The following is a 20,420-nucleotide window of genomic DNA, read 5'->3' as shown; positions in this document are numbered from 1 at the left end:
TTATTATTTTTATATAAAAAATTGATTATCATACCAGTTCTTGTAACAGAAAACATATTACAAAAAATAATCAAAATGAATCTTATTTTGACAAATATACATTTCAAATAAAAAAAGGAGGGAAAATCATCACAAAAACCCATGACTTCCAAGAAAAGAGAGTTCATTTGAAACTATCATTGCATGAATTGCATCATGAATAAAAAGCATATAACGTAATAAGAAATTTGAACATGGATAACCTGATAGCATTATGATTCATATAAACCCATGCATTCAAACAGGCAAGGAATTGCATTAGGTTGGAAGAGAAACATGGGATCGATTTGCTACACTGGTCGATGAAGCTGTTGCAAACTCATGTGACAAAACTCGGTAACGGAATGTATGATAAAAAAGAAGCATGGAGTAGATACAGGCAATTTATGTGGCATGCTGGGAATTCACAAACAGATTATGAGTTGCAGGATGCATCGAGCACAGGTGCGTCCCGTGCTAAGAACACTGAAGAAAGTAAAAGCACCTGACGCAGCAGCTCCGGTGGAACGGTTGGTAAAGAAGAAACAACCCGGCTGAGGAAGTTTCCGCCATGGCAGTTAAAATTTATTTCGTCAAGAAGTTCACTTCACTCCTGAGAAAATGGTGTGATTGGGCTTGTGTATAACAGAGTGAAAGCCGATACAAAAAGCTTTTGGATCTGAATTAACCAGGAACATGGAGCTAAATCAGAGATAGGGTCTTGAACATTGCAAACATTGCATATAATAAAACAACTAACAATAACTCACGCTTTCCGCTGCTACGTATAACTTGCTCGTTCAGTTTCTAATTACCGCCAGGAGAGTTGCTTGTGGGCAGATCTGTCAGCTTCCCATCCTCCTTCAGGTTCTTTCCGCTTCAACCCCCAAGCAGGAACAGAATGCATTCTTAACTGTTCATCTGAGAAACCCTGGGATGTTGCAGCTAAAAGATGTCTTGACGCTAAGGTCAGCCTCTCATCTTTGCCTTCCACATCTATATTTCCTGGACCTGCATTTAAATCAAGGTTTGGTGTGATCCATCTCGGAGGATTGAAAGATCCACCGCTGTTACTACCCTCAGCAAGTACTGCTACATTAGGCCTTTGGTAATTGGATAAAACAATACCAGCAGATCCAAGTGGTAAAGGCATAGCTGGGAAACCTGAACCGGCACTGGATGAATAATCAGCAAAGGTTGCTACACCACTCGAAAAGGAAGCAGCTGAAATTGGAAAATTAGGTCCAATAGTGCATTCAGCATATGGAAATGCTGGGGGAGAAAATCCCATTGGAAGAGCTGACGAAACCACCGGACCCCTGTAAAGGTCCCCCCCAAACAGGCCGCTAGGAGTATTTGGCTCAAAGGTTCTCTGGGCTCCTGAAGCTGCGACAAGTGGGTATGGCTGCTCTCTGTTGGACAGGAAAGATGGTATGGCAACAGCCGGATAAGGACTACCAGAGGGGAACCATGATGATGCACTTAATTCATTCGTGTTCATTCTGATGTTACTAACAGGAAACAGAAAAGGCAAACCACTTGCACTTTTCAAGTTCTGGCTCCTAGTTAGAGATTCAGCAGTAACTTCATCAACTCCAGGCCCATTGTTCAAATCAAAGTTCCTTAACATATTAGCTTTTGTGTGCTGCAATTCTGTCGATGCAGGTCCATTAGCTAAAAGTGGAACATCCTGAATACGGGAGGTGCTTACTAAGGCATGGCAATTTTCTGTATCCTCGTCAACTCTATTTAAATCAAACTCAAGTCTTTCAAAATTATGTGGAGTTGCATCAAGATTGCTCGCTGTCCCCAGTTGAGTGCCTCTGGACTCGAAAGAGTTGCAGACCACATCTTCAAGAATTCTCTCATCAGGTTCATTCAGATCAATATCAAGTAGTGTATAGCTCGGCTTCCCAGCAGACTGAGATGGTGATGACTCTGAACTATTGAGTGTCATCTCCATAGCTTTTCGTGATTCTGCTCTCCTGAAAGCACTAGTAGCAGCTGAGCCTTTCCATCCAGTTTCACCCTTGTTCTTGAGCAAGTTTTCAGGTGGTATAAAAGGTCCTTTTGCAGGTGCAGCAACTGTTATTTGAGCAGGTGAGCAATTTGACATGGGACTTGTAAAAGGAGACAGTATGGGCAAATGAATTGTAGAGGAAGTATCTGTTGCAACTGAAATAGCAGTCTCACCTTGGTATCCATCATCAGCAATGACGCCTTCATTCAGATCAAAGTCAAGTTTACTGGCAGAGTCTGATGCAGACATAACAACACATGAGGTTTTTGTAGGTGATGAGCCATAATCTTTAGCACCTTCTATAGCCTCAGATAACAGAGAATCTGCAGGTTTTGATAGATGCTCAGTTTCTTGGGACATACAACTCGATGGCTCTACCTGTTTGGCTAATCCCATTGAATTCTCATGAGATTCTTCCGTCTTATTATCATTGATGGCTCCAACAGTGCAGTTGGAGATGGTTGGTTCTCTTACTGATTCATCAATGTTAGACAGAATGGGTTTGTTATTCTCATCGTTACCATTCAACTCCATGTCACTGCATTCCATGTTATCGACCATACAAGTTCTGGACTTATCGTGATTTTCAGGAAACAGAACATCAGGAGTGTCAGATGAAATAACCACTTTACTCCCTTGCAAAGGTTGCTTCAGGTCATATGAAGTACCAATCTCAACCATCTCTTTAGCTGCAGTATGTGATTGACATTCACTGCCGACTAGCTTTTCTGATTCTTCACAACCTGAAACAGCATTCTCAAGTTGACATTCATCTTTGGGAGGAACTTCAGAGGAACACGTATTGTTATTAATAGTTTGACAAGTGTAATCATCAGGCTTGCTTTTTTCTGCTAATAAGCTTCTTTCTGTAAGCTTGAAATCTGTGTGATGCTCTAGCACTTCTCTATCTTCTATCAGTTTTTCCTCAAGCTGAGAAGTTTCACCAATATCCTGTTTCAACACATCACATGACATGTACTCAGAGAAAGTTCCATCTTTTTCACCCTCCAGTTTCTTCTCCGAATTACTGCACAAGTCTTCAGATTTATGAGACTGTATGGAGGCATAAAATTGATCATCCTGCCTGTTTGTCAATTTACTATCTTGTGCGGAAAGAGTAGTTTCATTATTTCCATGAAGAACAGTCTCATTGTTACATGCAACATCTTTATTAAAGATGATATCAACACAGTTATCTTGCTTATTGAAGCTTGTGTCAACAGATTCATCAGAGTGAACATGCCTCTGCATTGCATCACCATCACCTAACCTTGACTTGGGACAATGAGCTATGTCTTCATCACTTGATAATCTCAACTTGTCCTCTATTGATATGTCCCCCAAAGCTAGTGAGGCTTCGGGTGAGACAATATTATGATAATTTAAGTTAGACTTGGAGATTTCTCCAGCCGCTACACTGGCAAGTAAATTCATCCCAATATCATCTTCGGAGACCTTAGGTGTACTTGCTTCAGAATATTTGATGCAACTTTCAACCAAGGCATTCATAGAACTAAAAGAACTTTTTGTCCTGGGTTCAGATGAGGAAATCATCTTCTCATTACCAGATGGTGAACTTGTAGCTCTTACAGACTCTATATCTTTCTCCTTGGCACCCCTGGTTTGTTCATCACCACCAGATGATCTAAGACATCTGGCTTCAAATGGAAGTTCATGGACATCATTGTTCTTCTGAGACTCTTTATTGCTATCGGTGGAGATATTAGACTGATGAGGATCGCTCCTTAGTTTCACTTTACGATGACTGTGCTCATATTTGTCAGATGAGCTGGGAGATGATGCTCTGCCACTTGTACCTGTGGGATCCTCGGTTGAACCTCCATTTGTACTTCTTGCAGGGCTTTGAACAGAGTTAGAAAGATTGACATTGAGCCTGTGGTTATTATTCCCATGATCTGGAATGAGCATATCAATTGACTTTTCACATCTAACACTTGATTGTGATGATTTTTCCAGTGTTTTAGCCCTGTTGAGACTGCCAGACTTTACTAGATGAGTTTCCTTCTGCACCCCAGAAACGAGTGTTCCTGCAACCACATTGCCAGATCTTCGATGATGTGTTGAACTACCAGCAGCCTTAGCAGCATTTAATGACCCAACATTTGAACTCTTTGAATCTTCCATCCGTGAACTCCCTACTGTATTTCTGTGATCGATAGAACAAGTCTGGCTATTGTTCTGGGATTGAATAGAACTACTATTCTCATTCACAGCTACTGGCAGCATGTCGATACTCGCTGTGTTAGTGTTAGTAGCTACTTTGCAAAATGGGTCCTTCAGACCAACTGCAGAAGATATTACTGATGTTGATCCATCTTGAAAGGATCCTTTTAAGACTGAAGATGACTCGACAGAAGCATCCAAATGTCCAGGCTTATCAGACCAAGTTTGACTGTCAGAATTCTTCATAGCCACTTCTGGTGCTACAATGCGCTTATTTCCTGCTTGAGAAAGCTCAGAAGAACCTGGTTTAACTTGCCAAACAGTTTGGCTTGATGTGGTAACTTTTGCATCATTGATCTTGGTCATTTCTGCATCAACCCGTTTCTTCCAGGTGTCAATAAGACCCCTAGCTCTTTTCTGTATCTCAAGGTTTTTATGGCTTCGCAAATTATTCACTGATTTACCAATATTACAATTCTGGAGAGCACTAAGGTTCACTGGCAATTTCGCAAGCGCACGAAGAAGAGCCAAGAGGAGTTCCTCAACAGTTTTATCACTTTCCTTGGGACTATTACCATCATTAGTCTTAGATTTGTGAACTTCCTGAAGCCATTCATCTAAGATCAGTAGGCCCCTAAGTTGAACAAACCTAATAAGACAATCATGTCGCTGAGTAGCTGTAATGACATCAGCAACCAGTGCACGGACAGTGACATCCATTGTCTTCTCTGTTTTATCAAGATGCATGAGATTCACCAATTTCTCAACCCCGTCAGTGGTTCCAAGTCCACCTTTATCTGTAATTTTTACTATTTCCATCTTTACCATATTCCCAGCTTTAAAGTTAGAAGAATTGCCATCTTGCTTAGAGGGACACTCTCTCTTGATTATGTATGTACCCTGATCAATCTTGTCCCTCCTCTTTGCCTTAGAATGAGATTGCAGAGATGATCCAGCATTATTTAGACTGTCAGAAACAGATTTTAGCTGTCGACTGTTTGTTGGACCATCAATTGGCTTGGGTGAAACACCACCTGACTGTATTAACGCATGCATTTCCGAATGAGTTTTGTCCAAAAGTTGATCTACTTCCTCTGTTATGTTCCTATGAGGAGGCAATAATCACCAGTTAATCTAGTTAAAATGTCAAAAAGGGAAAAACAATTATTGCCAAATAGAACAAAAACAACAGAGATCGTGCAAACTCACATTGATATTTTCTTGATAAATTAGCCGCCACAAACACATGTTAGTAATGTCATAAATCCGTCTGCATACAAATGAAGATAAACCTCTGGCAACATGACACCCACCGTGAAAATGCAACGCAAAATGTATGAATCAGTGAAATCCACAGGACTTGAGTCCTTGATGAATGGGACAAAAATTGCTCACTTGGGACAGCCATGAGCAAATTAACCTATAACTTAATTGAAGGGAGTATTCCAATGAAAGGTTGTCAATTGCCATCTTGGACAAGGCCACACTTATTTGATTTTTTCATCTATCCTGCACGGAAAGGATTTATTAAAACTATGATGAAACATAAGAATAAACAAAAAGAACCAAAAGATGAGATATGTGACAGAAGATGGGCATCCTATGTTGATTTATTACCAAAAGGGCGTTCCACCTCCCTCTAAAATGACATAACTATCCTCCACTATAAATAAAGTAGTAGTTTATTCCCATTATTATCTCTCTCATATTTTATCCCACCTAAATCAACACGGTTGTAGCAGCTATGGTTGCATAGCTGCTACAATATATGGTTGCATAGCTGCTACAATATGGAAAAAAATTTAAGACTAAAATTGTTTGGAGTCTCCATAAAGGATTTAAATGATGTTCTTTTTGCACTTGAAACCTGGCCTTTATAGGTCCCACCCCATAACAAGTTGTAAATATTTGAACGAGTTTCGATTTGATATATTGTGTTCCGTGGTTCAGTTCGAGTCAAAAGTTATGCCTCTCAAAGTCTAGGGTTTAGCATTCAAGTTGCAACAGTTACGAAATCGTAACTATTGACTCGGATTGAACCACAGAACACACAATATATCAAATCGAAGCTAATTCAGAGATCTTCAATTTGATATATTGTGCGTCTCGTGGTTCAATTCGAGTTAAAAGTTATACTCTCTCAAAGTTTATCCAGTATAAACGTAGGAGCTATGAAACTGTAGCCGCTATAACTACAAGCTATAACTTTGAGAGATGACGTTGTGGTTCAACCTGAGTTAAAATTTATGACCTCTCAAAGTTTAGGATTTAGTATTCACGTTGTAGCAGCTACGAAATCATAATATATCAGGACGTGACACATAATATATCAAATCGAAGCTCGTTCATAATCTATAACTTGATATGGGGTGGAACCCAAAACAATCAGGTTTCATGCTCAAAAAATATCATTTAAATCTTTTTTAAAGTCTTTGAGCAATTTTAGTCTTAGATTTTTTTTTCAATGTTGTAGCGGCTTCAGAACCGTAGCTACTACACCTCTGTAGAAGCTCAGTTGTAGCAGCTATGAATTCGTAGCTGCTACAATGCATTGATTTAGGCAAAAAAAATAAATAAAAGAGAGATTAATGGAAATAAGCTGCTACTTTTTTAGTGTAGGACAATTGTGTCATTTTATAGGGAGTGAGGCGCCTTTTGATAATAAATCGACATAGAGCACCCCTTTGACGATTCATTACAAAAGAGGCACCCTTTTGATTTTTGCCCTTAAATAATCACCATCGCCATTCAAAAATAGTGGTGAGCCTACCAACCATTTCCACAATTCAAGTTCAAGTTAAAGAGTAGTAGAGCACAAGTAATTATGTCTCGAATAAGAAACCAAAGTAATAAACCAATAATTATCAAATACAGTTCCATTCGAAAACTGGCAAAAAAAAAAATAACGAGGTCAATCTTCATTCTCAGTCAATATGGATAATTTCAATAACAAAGACAAACTCTAACATGATCACACATACAAAGAAATATTACTTTTGCACCACAAAATTTGTATAAAATCATATAGGTCAAACAAAGTAAAAATTGCATACCCATACTGCAACATTTTTTTGAATGACATAAAAGTTTGCATTACCTTTGTACCATGAAGTTTGTATAAAATCATAGGTCAAACAAAGTAAAAAATACTTGTCCATACTGCAACATTTTTTTGAGTGACATACTGTAACTCATGTAACATTTAAATAGTGAGATATTCTTGTAGATATACCAAAAACATCATTACTGTTTCCTTAAAAAAATTAATTGCAACTAAATAAGTATCTGCAGCAAATTATCTTGGATATATGATATCTGTCTAGTACAAAGATTAGCAACCAACTTTAACATGATACAAAAGTCTGAGAATATTTTGATGACCTAAGCCTAGTAGACCTATAGATGACAAAAGCTTTTCAAGAAAATTGTAACTGTTGGATCTGAAGAAGTGTATGCAAATTTTAAATTAGTAGCTACTAAGTCGAATCCAAACCCTCAGGGAATAACTAGAGACTTATGATGCAGCAACCAGAAAAGCAACTATGATAATAAAAGTAACGCCTAATCTCCAAAGACAAATTAAGTTATATCCTAAGTTCATCTCCGCAATTTGAAAAAGGGAACAAAATCCATTTATTTGAATAAAAATCTCAATATATTTTGAAGGAGAAAAAATTCGATACTTTGCGCCAAAAAGACTCTCCTGCCTCAACGTTAAAGTTCTATATGATCCTTTAAGCACCAACAGAAAGTCAGCTAAAGTAGAATACCCAAATAGCTATGCCTGAATATCTGTATCATACCAAAAACGACATCAATATGGCGCCTGGCGCATTTCAGGTCCAAAAAACACCAGCTGGATCGATGGTTGTATTAGCAACACATGATCAATCTCTCAAAAGCCCCAACATCCAAAAAAAAAAAAAACGAAGCAATGACACTTAAATTCCGAGAATCAAAACAAAAGGATGGAAATTTCGTAAAGAGCAGCACGGATTGAGCAAAAACGAAGGAGATGCGCACCGAATCAAAGGCTACAACGAGCCCCCCTGCACACCAGGCTGCCGTCCGGATCCGGCCTATGCGCTTCCCTACGCCGACGGGGAGCCTCTCGAAGTATTAGCCGGAGAAACTCTGATTCAGCTCGATGGCAATCCGAAATCGGCGCCGAAGGAGAAATCAAGAACAGCGATCCGCGAAGAGGCAAAGTATGGAATTCTAGGGATTGCGAGACAGAGGCGATGGGCGGACTATTTGGGTCGAGGGTTCCGCAATCTGACGAAAAAGTGACGAAATTGATAATTTGGGCAAATGGGAGGATCGGCAAGAAAAGGAAATTAAGAAATATCATTTTGCCCCTCAAAGTTTCTGAAAACTTTTCTCTCGGCCTTAATAATTATAAAAGGGTTACTTTTTTAATTTAATAGTTTTCAAATATTCTATTTTAGTCGGATGGCAAAAGTTAGAGACATAGATTATAAAAATAATAATTTAAGGATAAATAAAGATGTAAATGAATCAAATCCGTTCGGGAACTATTCGAAGTTTTTAAAATTTATTTGAGCTCGTTTAATGAGATTTATTAAAATAAATAAGTCAAACTTAAACTTCATAATATTCGGCTTGTTAACTCATGAACATATTCGTTAAACTCTTGAATTAATTTTTAAATAAAAAAATAATAATTTTGATATTAAATTTATAGGTTTTACACTATACTTATAAAATATATATAGACAAATATATTAAATTTCTTTATTAGAATAAAATTATAAATTTTAATAACAATATTTAAATATATAATTTAATTTTTAATAAATATTTAAATTTATAATTTATATTTATTAAATTCGTTTAAGTTCAATAAAAATTTGAATAAATTTGTGAGTCATGAATATATTCATTAAATAAAATTTGAACTTAACTAGATTATAAACAAATCAAACTCAAACATCAATTTCACGGGCTCAATTACACTTCTACTGACAAAACTATCGTATAAATAATAAAAAGACTATTTCACCCCCATCAAATCACTCAAAGACTCTCCTGTCTCTCTATATATATAGTCGATAAACCCACTGAATGCTGCAGCGGAAAGAAAAACCCTAGGCGAAGCAGCAGCTATGGCGTCTTCCATTTTCGCTTCGCTCCTCCGCCGATCACTCCGCCGCTACCTCCCCTCTGCCCCGTCCATCACCCGCCGTCGTTTCCTATTCACCTCCTCGTTCTCTCCTGTCTCTTCCCGCGGAGCAATGCTGCAGGATCCTAAACTGCCCTCCTCTCTTCTCTGCTATCGATTCGCTTCCTCCAAGGTATCGGGAGATGAGAGTCTGAAGCGAGTTATTGATTCCGAGATTCAGTGTGCGCAGGAGGCACATATAAGTGGTCAGGTCGATCTCCCTGTCTCTGGTGTTGTTTTATTATGTTGGTTTCGACTCTTTTTTTCTTGGTGACACTAGACGATTCGAGGTGATGCAAATACGTTTTTTTCTTCTAATTTTTTAGATGCTCCATTGCATAGGGTATAGGTTTGGAAACGATATTGTTCAGATTAATTAATCCATGGATTTATGTATTTGTTTTTTCTGACAAAGAAGAATCGTTTCATAGTTACTGAGACGAGGAAAATTGAAATTCTCGTTTTTTATTTCTTAATTGTTTTTTATGTATGGTTTAATCCAAACTTTTGCAGATCTGCCGCATGTGAACTCTTGATTTCGTTTTCTTCAATTGTTTTTTTAGAATTGATGCTGCCACGATTAGCATATGAAAAACAGTGGGAATGAAAGAACAAATTTAGAATAATCACTTGATGGGTTATCTTTTTTAGTACTTAATTGATAAGTTTTGTTCTCTGTATTTACAGGATATTGACAGGCCGGAAGACTTCCCTTTTGAGATTGTTGATAATCCTGGTGATCAAGCAATTTTTCTTAAACGGGACTTTGCTGGTGAGAACATTCAGGTTGTTGTGCTGATGAACTTGGATGAACAAAATGATGTGGAGGAGAATGATGAAGATGATAACGACAAAGATGGCAATGAGAATTCTATGGAACCTTCATTATCTTTGGTCGTGACAATTGATAAAGGAGAAGACCATTTACTGGAGTTCTGTTGCAGCCTCAACTTGGACAAAGTTGAAATTGAGACCATGGTCCTCAAGAAGCGCGATGATCCTGATGATCAAAGTGCATACCAAGGCCCTGAATTTTCGTAAGTTTCGTTTCTTGTATTTATACTTGTTGTATCATGCATCCTTGCTAAAATCTTGCATTTTAACCAAGGGAAAGAGTATTTCTTTTGAGATGTTAGTTTTACAAATATTGAACTATAGTGATTTAACCTTGTATGTGACTGTAATATACATACTGAAGGCACTTGATAACAATATATTCTACCACTGCAGGACATGCCAAACTCGATAGTTTCAGCATATCATTCTGATTAGTGGTGCTAGAAACCGATAGAATTGGCAGCTGTTTGTATTTGTTGTCCTTTTATTAACTTAAGCTGTTAATTTGGTTCTGTTCATGGTTCTTCCAGCTGAAGTTTAAGCTGGGTAAATAAGATGATTGATAAATGTTTAGATTTTCTAAGACAAAAAAAGTGAACTGGTTCTATTTTCTTGCAGGGATTTGGACGAGAACTTGCAGAAGGCGATGCACAAATACCTCGAGGAGAGAGGCATAAACAGCTCCCTCTTTGATTTCTTGCACGAATACATGTTGAACAAAGATGAGAGGGAGTATTTGGTGTGGCTAAAGAGCATGAAAGAATTCATAGCTTAGAACTTTCGTCTACTTCGAGTTATCCATAAGGCTGAGGGGATTCGAATGCTCCCCCAGTTTCGTCTACTTGCGAGAATTAAAATAGTGTTTGGAGGTATTAAATCTCTTCCAATTCTGGTTTTCTAGGTCAGATTTCTATTGTGTTATCCATGATTATGTGATGGCTCAACTTTGTATTTGATCTGAGAAAGAACTGTGTTTTTGGATATTCTCTGTTTCAGGCGAACCTCTATAATTCCCCATTGTTCTTGTTTGTACTATCCATGATTATGTACTCCTAACAATTATCTCACTTACTTTTCTTCTTTATTTTAAAGTTTTGGCTTCTTTCTTCTTGTGCTTTTCCTCCATTTGGAGATTGATACAAATCCATGAAACGATAGTATTCTTAAGTTAAATCATCATTTACGTGATGGAATAAAAGTGCTATCTTTTTCAACTCTTTTGTTTTTATCTTCACAATACAAGTAATCTACTCCAAAATAATCAACAACAAGTAACAAAAAAAAAAAATAATAATATTTTTTCAAAAAAATATTTTCTTTGAAGATTAAATGTTTCTTTCATATTCAACCTCAATTGTTTGGTAATTCGCAGCATCATATATTATCTTTATAAAATAGTATCAGTGCATCATTTTTATTTAGTGTGGAGAGAGCGAGAAGAAAAGGCAAGTGTGAAATAATGAAATTATGAAGGTGTAAGGGACGAAATAAAGTATTTTTCCTTTGAAAATTAGTCTAAAATAAGGGTTGAAATGAAATTTGAAAAAAATAATAATCTAAAATGAGATTTAGTTCTCTGGAACGCCATGCGGACGTCGGTCGAGCCTTTATTATGCGGACTAACTGCCTCGTGCTCAGTCACCAACAGCACGGCCGCCATTTCCTCCTCGGCGTTCCAAGAAGAGAACTCTGACTCGTCGATGGGCGCTGAATCGACCGACGGCGACGACGGAGTCGTCACCGGCGAAGGCACCACGGTGTTCCGATGCACGACGTACTCCTTCCTCCGCACCAACCTCGCCCTTGCCCTCTGGCTCGGCGCCATCCACTTCGACGCCGCCCTCGTTCTCGTCGCCATCCTTTTCTTCCCCCTCCGCCTCGCCGCACCGTCCGCATCCCTCTCCTTCTATCTTTCTCTCTTTCCCCCTGGTTTTCTAGCTTATGCCGCTTGGTTGCTTGCTCCGATGCAGGGTCTTCGCCATTCTGCTATTCTTCATGGTGATCCCGATCGATGAAAGGAGTAGATCTGGGCGGAGATTGTCAAGGTTCGTGCTTTTATCCATGGATAATTTAGTTTTCAGTTTCGATTGGTCTCATCGTTAGGTTTCAAGTTTGTTTTCTTGTTCCTCTCCCGCTAATTGGATCCCTTTTTGGCTGTAAATGTGGTCAAACTTAAAACTTAGGTTTATTTGCAAGTACGCCTGTGGGTACTTTCCGATTACCCTTCATGTGGAAAACATCAAAGACTTCAGTCCAGATCAAGCTTACGGTGAGCTCTAATCCAGCTACTGTTCAGAAGATTGGCTATTGATGTGAATGAAGTGATACTGTTACTTCAGGCACTACTGTGAAGTAACTGAGTTCAGACATTTGTAGTTTTTGGATACGAGCCACACTCGGTGCTACCAATAGCTGTTTGTGTTCTTGCCGCTGACACAGGATTCATGCCACTGCCCAAAATCAAGGCTCTCGCGAGCAGTGCTGTAAGTTTTGTTGTTTCCTGATGATTTCCTTTCTTAAATTTTGGCACAATTTCTTTTTTTTATTGTCAGCATATGATTAAGTGTTTGCTTTGTGTCATGTTCACGGTCAGGTCTTCTACACTCCCTTTCTGAGGCATATTTGGACATGGATGGGAGTTGCTCCTGCATCGAGGAAGAACTTCTATTCCAACTTTGCTTCTGGGTACAGTTCCGTCATTGTGCCTGGTGGCGTCCAGGAGATGCTTCATATGGACCGTGACTCTGAGGTCCAATTCTGTACTTTAATTTCTACACAGAAATCTAATGTTACTTATTTTCTCTCTTTCATTTCATTTGGTAGATCATTTCTCCGATCAGAATAAATTTCATGGTTTACCATATCTCTAGTCAAAGAAATATGCAATGTTTTGAGTTATACACTCTAGTTTAAAATCATGCCGTATAGATCACAGATTAGGGGCTTGGTCTATGATATCTTGTAATTCATACTTAATCCACCTTCTAATTCACATATCCACGATCTAAATGGATTTGCTATATTGAGAAATAATAGTTTTTTAATACACCTTTGGCTGGCACCACTGTTCAGTTTTAGTCTATGATATCTTGTAATTCATACTTAATCCACAATTTTCCTTTCTTATTATTATGTCGCTGAGGTACAAATAGACAATTGTTTGAGTTTCACTTTCTTTAATCTTCATAAATTTGACATGATGTCTCCAATTCCAACTGCTAAATTATAGAAAAACTGATGATAATTAAAAGAATAGGATGTTGATTTTGGCTGACTGGTGAGAATGGCTACAGAGGTTGGCAAGCAACAATGACGTTGGGGTGGAGAAGAGCTGAGTTGATGGTATTGAATGCAGGGATAGCCAACCAGTTATAGACAAGCATGGAGACAGAGAAATGTGTTGGCTTTTATTAAATTGAATTGGAAATTAGGATTAGATCAATTTAAATTACGTGTTATAAATAATTTATTGTTATCTAGGTAACTAGTGTTTTTAAGAACCACTTGGTCTAATTTACATGCTACAAATACTAGCTTTCAGTTAATTGATAGGGTCAATATATATATAATAAAAATTCATGGGGTCAATTGATTCCACACCGTTTATCAGGTTACGTCTGTGTTGTGTTGTATATTTAGTTGTGTTTTTCGTTTCAATAATTGATTAGAATGGTTGGTGTAAATGTTGAATTCTAGTCGATGTACTTGGCTAAATTTGTGCCAGAGGTGATCTCAGCAAGTTCATCAGTGGTAGGATAATGGTAAAGTGATGAGGTGATCTACACTTCAAAATATTAGACTGTAGAGTGAGGTGGGTGACAATGATAGAACCAAAATATCTCTTTAGATGAATCAAGAATGATCAGTGATATCAAACTTTTTTCTGTATTATGCATTTATTGTATAATTGTTGATGCTTACATGTATATTTATCAATCATGTCATTTTTTTCCCTTCCTGAAACTCACATTACGTTGTTGTCAGTAAATGAACAACCAATGTTGTTTCTTTTGGTGCTTTGAGATAGTTAACTAGATCTATGCTAAAGCAACCTTTATTTTTTGGTTCTGTACAGGTTGCCTTCCTTAAATCAAGAAGAGGATTTGTGCGAATTGCTATGGAGATGGGTCGACCTTTAGTGCCAGTTTTTGCCTTTGGCCAGGTTTCATATTACATTTGATCCCAAAATTATACTAAAATGTCTACCACAATTAAGTTTCAGTGAGCTTGATGATACCAATATTGTTTTACAAAATGTTGATAAACAAAAAGGTGTTGCACTTGAAGAATCTAATGATACATCTCCATACTTGCATATCACCATTGCAAGTTAAGTCTATTTTGATTGCTGATTCTTTTGTAATTGGTGGCAGAGTGGCGTCTATCGATGGTGGAAGCCCACTGGAAAATCATTTGTGAAGATAGCTCGAGCACTCAAGTTCACACCATTAATCTATTGGGGAAGATTTGGGTAACTAACATTGCCTAGTTTTTTCCTTGTTGGTACCAGAAATTTGCAACTTTACCTGTTAGATCCTTTTTCTCTGTTTTTTCTTTCTGTGGTAGTTTTCTTATAGGCTTGACTGACTATTTTCATGTAGAACACCCATACCGCATCGACACCCAATTGATGTAGTCGTGGGGAGACCAATTGAGCTGGTAAAAAATCCCAACCCAACCACCGAGGAGGTAAAGTGTTTCATCGAGCTTTTCTCTTTGTTAGTGATTATTCATGCACTGCACCAGCCCTTCATAGTTGAAATCATATCGAGTCCCAGTTTATGGTCTGGAATCAATGTTTTTACTGAACTTAGTTCATGATTCAACCAATTGAACCAATCAGCCCTGTTAAATTTAGTCATCACTGCAGTTGAATCAAAATTTTGACTTTTAACTGAAAAACTGCTATGTATCATTGGGAAATCCTCAATCTAGGGGGCTTAAGTTTGTTCTGTTCTTTTACCAGATCAATGAGGTTCACTCTAAATACGTTCATGCCCTGGAGGAACTCTTCGAGAAGTACAAGGGTAAAGTTGGTCACCCCGATCTCGAACTCAGAGTCATGTAATATGTTCATCTTCCTCACCTCTTTTCTGAACTCTGACGAATTTTAAGAACATCCTAGTTAAGGTGAAGGTGACCGGGCCTTGTTACCATATTCATGGCACCAGAAACATCAATTAAGAAGTTCAAAACTAGTCGCGAACTCATTCCCAATTAGGGAAGATAGATATGTTGCATGATTGGGATAGAAATTAGTTATATTCATTGTTCATTGTAATCACATGGTATGATTACAATGAAGTGGAATGGTGTTTTAAAGTTAATGACAATTCTGTTGCTGGATGGTTGTAATCGAGGGATAAGATTCATGTAGTCAATCACAAATAGTCAACTCACTGAAAATACATTCATAATATATTCTGTTTTTCTCTGAATTTAGATGTGTGAATGTTCATCCAAATCATTTTCCTAAACATAATAGAGTTTAAAAAAACAATAAATCTTTTTCATCCTATTCCATTATTTTTGTTTTCCAGATGGAATCAATTGAGAATAGGAAACTGCAGAGAATTAAATTCCTTCTCTTGTATTTCTTCAAAGAAGATTAATATCAAACTTTATCTCTTGTCCTTTCTTTTCTTTCTTATTTCCATCCAAGTAATCACAAACATAAAGATACTTGTAGACTTGTAAAGGCCATTTGGTGCTCTCTTGCGCTTCCAAGTAGAAGTTCTTTTTTTTCTTTGGCCTATGTCCTTGTCAACAATAGAGACCTTTGTTGGACTAACATAGGTAGGAAGAGAGCTCCTCTTGCCCTCTTTGTCCATTGACTTCATTGTCACGAAGAATTGTCTTCTCACCTATTTTTCTCATGTGAGAAGATTATGATGGTGCTAATGGAAATTGATGAATGGTGAACCTAAACCCTAAATCAGAGGGCTTGGAATCTTCACTCTAATAGTCTTCACAAGAAGATTTAGAACACCTTCATTTCTATTCTACTCAACCTCGTGATGTGAGGTAAACTTTACTTTCTTCCCCGGAGGTGGTCAATTCGCAATGAATCACTCTCTTATTATAGCTTCTTTCATATGGTTCTTAATCTTTCATGTTTACCAAAATAAAAAACTAGTATATTAGAACCTGAATTCATCATCTACCAAAATATATAGCAACTACATAAACCATGACTCCGAAAACATGTTTACTAGCTGGGAGAGAAGAAAAAGAAAAAAAAAACATGACTAAACTTTTTTTTTTCTTTCCTTCCTATTTCCTCTCATTCTTGCTCACCCTTGGCTTCTTCTCTTGGTGAAGAAGGGTGGATTCTTCCTTCACTTCCCTTCTTTTCCTTGGCCTTCTGCCCTTCCTTCTTCTCCTTAGTCTTCTGCTTGCACTTCTCCTGCTGTAGATGAAGCTGTGCATAACTGGCTCCAAGGGACAACATGACTTCCTTTTTTTCTCTGATTTCTGTATGTTTTTGCTGAAGTGAGATTGAGCCACAGGAAGTATTTATAGCCTCTCCTTTTTAGTTTTCTTCCCCTATTTTTAATATATTTTCAGGTATAATAATTTCCTTGAGTGGATGAAACAACTGTTTACACCTACAAGTGCCCTTTTGACCTTCCTCAATTATATCAGAAGAATCATGAATCAAAAAACTCTTTACAAGTGTTTCAATACCTTATCTTTTAGTCTTTTCCTTTCCTTTAATATGATCTCGACTCTGATATTTATATTTAAAAGGGACACTGAATTGATGGATCATTGATTTGCAACTCCCTGCAATAAAAGGCAGGCAAATCAGCAGATGTTGTTTCATTTAGTGGATTTGGGCTTATATCATTATCAGAGTTATCTGTTGCTCTGAAATATCTTGTTTGGATAAGATCTAGTGACTTTATCTGAAAGGGAAGAAGGATCAATTTTATTTTTACGTCTCTTTAGATGCTTTTTGTTGAGCAACACAGTTCATGTTCAAATAAGTAGCAGGCCATATTTTAAATTGATTCTTAGCCGAAGCTTGATCAGATCAGTGTTCGTTAACAATGTTTCGAAAGTTGTTAGGTTGTTCATCTCTAATGCATTTTTCGAGTTATCAGTTCTGATTTCTGTGAATTTTATTCCAGAATTTTGCTTCATAATTCAAGTTCTTTATAGTTTGGTTAGAAGTGTAGGGGTTCGATAACTATGCTGCATAAGTTGTTAACTCGTTCATCCTTCTTTATTCGATGATCCCACAACTTCAGCAAAGGTTCTTACGACTTTCGACTGATTATTTCAGAACAAGTTTTTCAGTAAAAGCTCCTTTTTATTCAGAAGACAAGGAGCCATTCAAGTCCTTCAGTTTGCTTAAATATGAAGTGAAAGCTATCAAAATCGACGACCCGAGACACCAACATTCCTTCAGAGTTCTTCGGCAGATCGATCTTAATATCGTCCGAGGAAGTTTTTGAGCCTGTGACATGCTTCTCGGACATACTCTGTGCTATTGAATGAGCTAACTCTGATAAACCCTTCACCTCCCGGGCCAAAGCCAGTCCCTGGCACAGTGATTATGTGGGTCTTCTCAAGGATTTCGGTAAACACATCCCAAGATTTCCTTCCAGGGAAGTAAACCCAAACATAAGGAGAATTAGTCCCCCCATAAACCTCGAGACCCATCGAGGCAAATGTGTCAGTTAACACCCTTGCATTCTCCTTGTAAACTCCGATCAGGTTCTTCGTAGCCTGCAACCGCGACTTATCGTAAGAGTTAGCATCGTCACAATTCAAAGTTAATACTAGTTCATCATCTAGCTAACCTCGCGACCTTCATTGGAGAGGCATGCTAGGCCCCCTCTTTGCGCGATGTTGGATGCGCCGTTGAAGCAGGTGCAAATGATGCGGTCGAAGTCCTTGTGCACGGGGAAGCCATTGGAGTACGAGAGCTCGTGAGGCACCACGGTCCATCCGAGTCGGACACCGGTAAAGCCAGCTAGTTTGGAGAAGGATGAGATCTCTATGGCTACCTGAAACAGCAAGTTAACACAGCCAACGTGAAACTACAATGAAATTGAACTACCGAAAGGGGTACCTCTTTAGCGCCGGGGATTTCATAAATGGAAGTAGGACTATCGTCTGAAATATAATCAGAATAAGCAGAATCATAGACGATGATCGAACCGTTCTTGGTCGCGACCTCCACCAGCTGCTCTAACTGCTCCCTGGACGCGGCATGGCCGGTCGGATTGTTAGGGGAGCAGAAGAAGATAATGTCGGTCCTCAAAACACCCGTGAAGTCGGGGAAGAACATGTTCTCCGGCCCACATTTCATGTACTCGATCCCGCCATACTTACCGCTGTGCCTCATGTATTCACCGGTCTGCCCGATTATGATGCTCGAATCGACATAAGCCTGGTAAGAACATTTATAGGCATGATTTTTTTTTTCAAAATAAGAAAAATTAATATAATGGTGATTTAAATTACAGGAAAGGTTGGATCTTGCACTGCAACTGTGGCATTGGATCCAAACAGCAACTGCAACAATGAGAGAATGATCATTGATGGTAAAAAATATATATATATAAAATAAAAATAATAATGAATAAATAAATAAATAAATAAAAAGTTCTTTTTCTTTTTTGAAAAATAAGGAATTTGAGTGACCTGAATACGAGAGATGTCACACTGTGCTCCATCAGAGATGAAGACTTCAGTGTCTTTGATGCCCATGTCTTTGTAAATGGTTGCTGCAATTGCATTTCTCAGTTCCTGTAATCATATTTTCAAAAAAATAAAATAAATAAATAAATAAATAATATACTTTATTTAAAAAATTGTGAAGTTTTAATCACCTTATTTCCTTGCTCTGCTCCATATCCTTGATACCCTTCCTTGGTGGAGAGCTGATGAGAATACTGAAAATTGGAACAAACTAAATTATCCAAAATATTAACCAAAATGGAAAACTATTTCTTCTTGTTTTTTCTATAACAGGTGATCATACGAACAACAAAAATGAAAAAAAAAACATGAGTAGAAAATTATTAGAAACATATATTTAAAATATATACCTTAGACATAGCTGATGCTATGAGCAGAGGAAGAGGCTCAGTTGTGTCACCAATCCCCAAGCTGATGATCTTGGCATTTGGATACTTCTCCATATGCACTATTTGCCTCATTGCAATCTTTTTTTTTTCAAAAAAATATTAATAATAATAATAACAATAATTATGGATAATTAATTAAACTGTAATTCTGAAAATGCCACCTCAGGAAACAGATATCCATTTTGAAGCTTCTCCATGTTTGCATTGCGAGACACTCTTAATTGACACACTGTCCCTAAAAGATTCAGTAAAAGAAAAAGAATTATATGATAATAAAAACTAGTAGAAGAGACAAGAACAGGTTTTAGTTTACCCATTTTGATTTTTTTCTTCATGATACATGAAGGCCCTGCCTTGAGATGAATTGACCTGATGGTGAAGAAGAAGAAGAATGAGCAAGAGAATAGGATTCACATTTTACGAACGGAAAGCAAGTGAGAGCTAGAAATGAAGAGTTGAGTTGAGTGATGTCACTTTGGCACAAACACACTGAACTCCATGGATGAAAGGGATCGTCGTCGTCGTCGAGATCAGTGAAGAGTTGTTTGGAAGAAAGTAATGCCTGAAAAGTTTCGATGTTTGCTCGGGTATTTATAAGGGGAGGGAGGAGAAGAAGAAGAAGGTGGTGAAGTGTTGGAAGTGTCATTTAAGGGTTTGACCATGGTGCTTAATATGACTTTGATTGGGTTGTAGGGGGATTTGGTAAGAGGTTCTTTTCGTGTACTTCATGGCTACTTATGTCTCGTATTCAAAACGGTCTCTTTGATTCTTTTTCTTAGTTCATTTTCAACCCAAAACATGAAACTAAAGATAAATATCACAGCTCATATCATTATAATAAAATATGATTATATTCATCCCAGATGCTCTTTGTAACCTGCTCTTAGATAATATGAAGAGAGATAAATAACAAGTCAACTTATAGTCGATTGTCAAATGGTTAAAGGATGAGAATATCAAAGTTCATACAAACAACTTGGGAACATAGTGAACCTTTTTTATTTCTTCCCGGCTAACTATTTCTAATAATACAAGGTACGATTAATTGATAGGGTTCAAGTTTAGGGTTTGCACATGT

The 20,420-nt window shown here is 37.7% G+C and overlaps 4 protein-coding genes across 6 annotated transcripts; 2 read left to right on the top strand and 2 right to left on the bottom strand.

Moving 5' to 3' along the window:
- Positions 1–211: 211 nt before the first annotated feature.
- LOC122007203 lies at positions 212–8,516 on the bottom strand. 2 transcript variants are annotated; one of them, XM_042563018.1, is made up of 5 exons: positions 8,246–8,516; positions 5,432–5,731; positions 2,212–5,327; positions 789–2,103; positions 212–697 (listed from the first exon to the last, which is right to left on the bottom strand). In XM_042563018.1, coding segments are annotated over exons 2-4 (4,392 nt in total). In that variant the 5' UTR covers positions 5,434–5,731; positions 8,246–8,516; the 3' UTR covers positions 212–697; positions 789–829. The 2 variants fall into 2 exon arrangements, with proteins under 2 accessions (XP_042418952.1, XP_042418951.1); XM_042563017.1 differs by having other exon boundaries at positions 789–5,327.
- A 797-nt stretch (positions 8,517–9,313) lies between these two features.
- On the top strand, positions 9,314–11,332 carry LOC122007202 (uncharacterized protein At2g39795, mitochondrial-like). The gene is made up of 3 exons (XM_042563016.1): positions 9,314–9,615; positions 10,092–10,441; positions 10,860–11,332. Exons 1-3 carry the CDS (start codon positions 9,349–9,351, stop codon positions 11,014–11,016), a joined length of 774 nt encoding a protein of 257 aa, XP_042418950.1. The 5' UTR covers positions 9,314–9,348; the 3' UTR covers positions 11,017–11,332.
- Positions 11,333–11,812: 480 nt separating this feature from the next.
- Positions 11,813–18,872, top strand: LOC122007201 (diacylglycerol O-acyltransferase 2D-like). 2 transcript variants are annotated; one of them, XR_006118861.1, is made up of 10 exons: positions 11,813–12,129; positions 12,212–12,286; positions 12,425–12,510; positions 12,618–12,724; positions 12,835–12,990; positions 14,317–14,403; positions 14,615–14,712; positions 14,843–14,930; positions 17,530–18,645; positions 18,719–18,872. XR_006118861.1 is itself a non-coding variant. In XM_042563015.1 (9 exons), the coding sequence occupies exons 1-9, from the start codon at positions 11,828–11,830 to the stop codon at positions 15,307–15,309; spliced, it is 1,101 nt and encodes a 366-aa protein (XP_042418949.1). In that variant the 5' UTR covers positions 11,813–11,827; the 3' UTR covers positions 15,310–15,679. The 2 variants fall into 2 exon arrangements, 1 of the variants encoding a protein (XP_042418949.1); XM_042563015.1 differs by lacking the exons at positions 17,530–18,645; positions 18,719–18,872 and adding an exon at positions 15,208–15,679.
- Positions 17,676–18,791, bottom strand: LOC122004743 (aminotransferase ALD1 homolog). The gene is made up of 4 exons (XM_042559583.1): positions 18,717–18,791; positions 18,322–18,642; positions 18,050–18,256; positions 17,676–17,975 (listed from the first exon to the last, which is right to left on the bottom strand). The coding sequence occupies exons 1-4, from the start codon at positions 18,789–18,791 to the stop codon at positions 17,676–17,678; spliced, it is 903 nt and encodes a 300-aa protein (XP_042415517.1).
- Positions 18,873–20,420: the final 1,548 nt, after the last annotated feature.

Source organism: Zingiber officinale, chromosome 7B (assembly GCF_018446385.1).
Source record: "Zingiber officinale cultivar Zhangliang chromosome 7B, Zo_v1.1, whole genome shotgun sequence".
Lineage (NCBI taxonomy): Eukaryota > Viridiplantae > Streptophyta > Magnoliopsida > Zingiberales > Zingiberaceae > Zingiber > Zingiber officinale.
This window is presented reverse-complemented; position numbering and strand designations above follow the sequence as displayed.

Coding starts and splice junctions, on each gene's coding strand:
- LOC122007202 (XM_042563016.1), top strand. CDS start 9,349: ATGGCGTCTTCCATTTTCGCTTCGCTCCTCCGCCGATCACTCCGCCGC. Junction 9,616..10,091: donor AGGCACATATAAGTGGTCAG/GTCGATCTCCCT, acceptor CTGTATTTACAG/GATATTGACAGGCCGGAAGA. Junction 10,442..10,859: donor TACCAAGGCCCTGAATTTTC/GTAAGTTTCGTT, acceptor ATTTTCTTGCAG/GGATTTGGACGAGAACTTGC.
- LOC122007201 (XM_042563015.1), top strand. CDS start 11,828: ATGCGGACGTCGGTCGAGCCTTTATTATGCGGACTAACTGCCTCGTGC. Junction 14,713..14,842: donor ATCTATTGGGGAAGATTTGG/GTAACTAACATT, acceptor ATTTTCATGTAG/AACACCCATACCGCATCGAC. Junction 14,931..15,207: donor CCAACCCAACCACCGAGGAG/GTAAAGTGTTTC, acceptor TTCTTTTACCAG/ATCAATGAGGTTCACTCTAA.
- LOC122004743 (XM_042559583.1), bottom strand. CDS start 18,791: ATGATCATTCTCTCATTGTTGCAGTTGCTGTTTGGATCCAATGCCACA. Junction 18,257..18,321: donor AAATCCCCGGCGCTAAAGAG/GTACCCCTTTCG, acceptor TTGCTGTTTCAG/GTAGCCATAGAGATCTCATC. Junction 17,976..18,049: donor TCTCCAATGAAGGTCGCGAG/GTTAGCTAGATG, acceptor TCGCGGTTGCAG/GCTACGAAGAACCTGATCGG.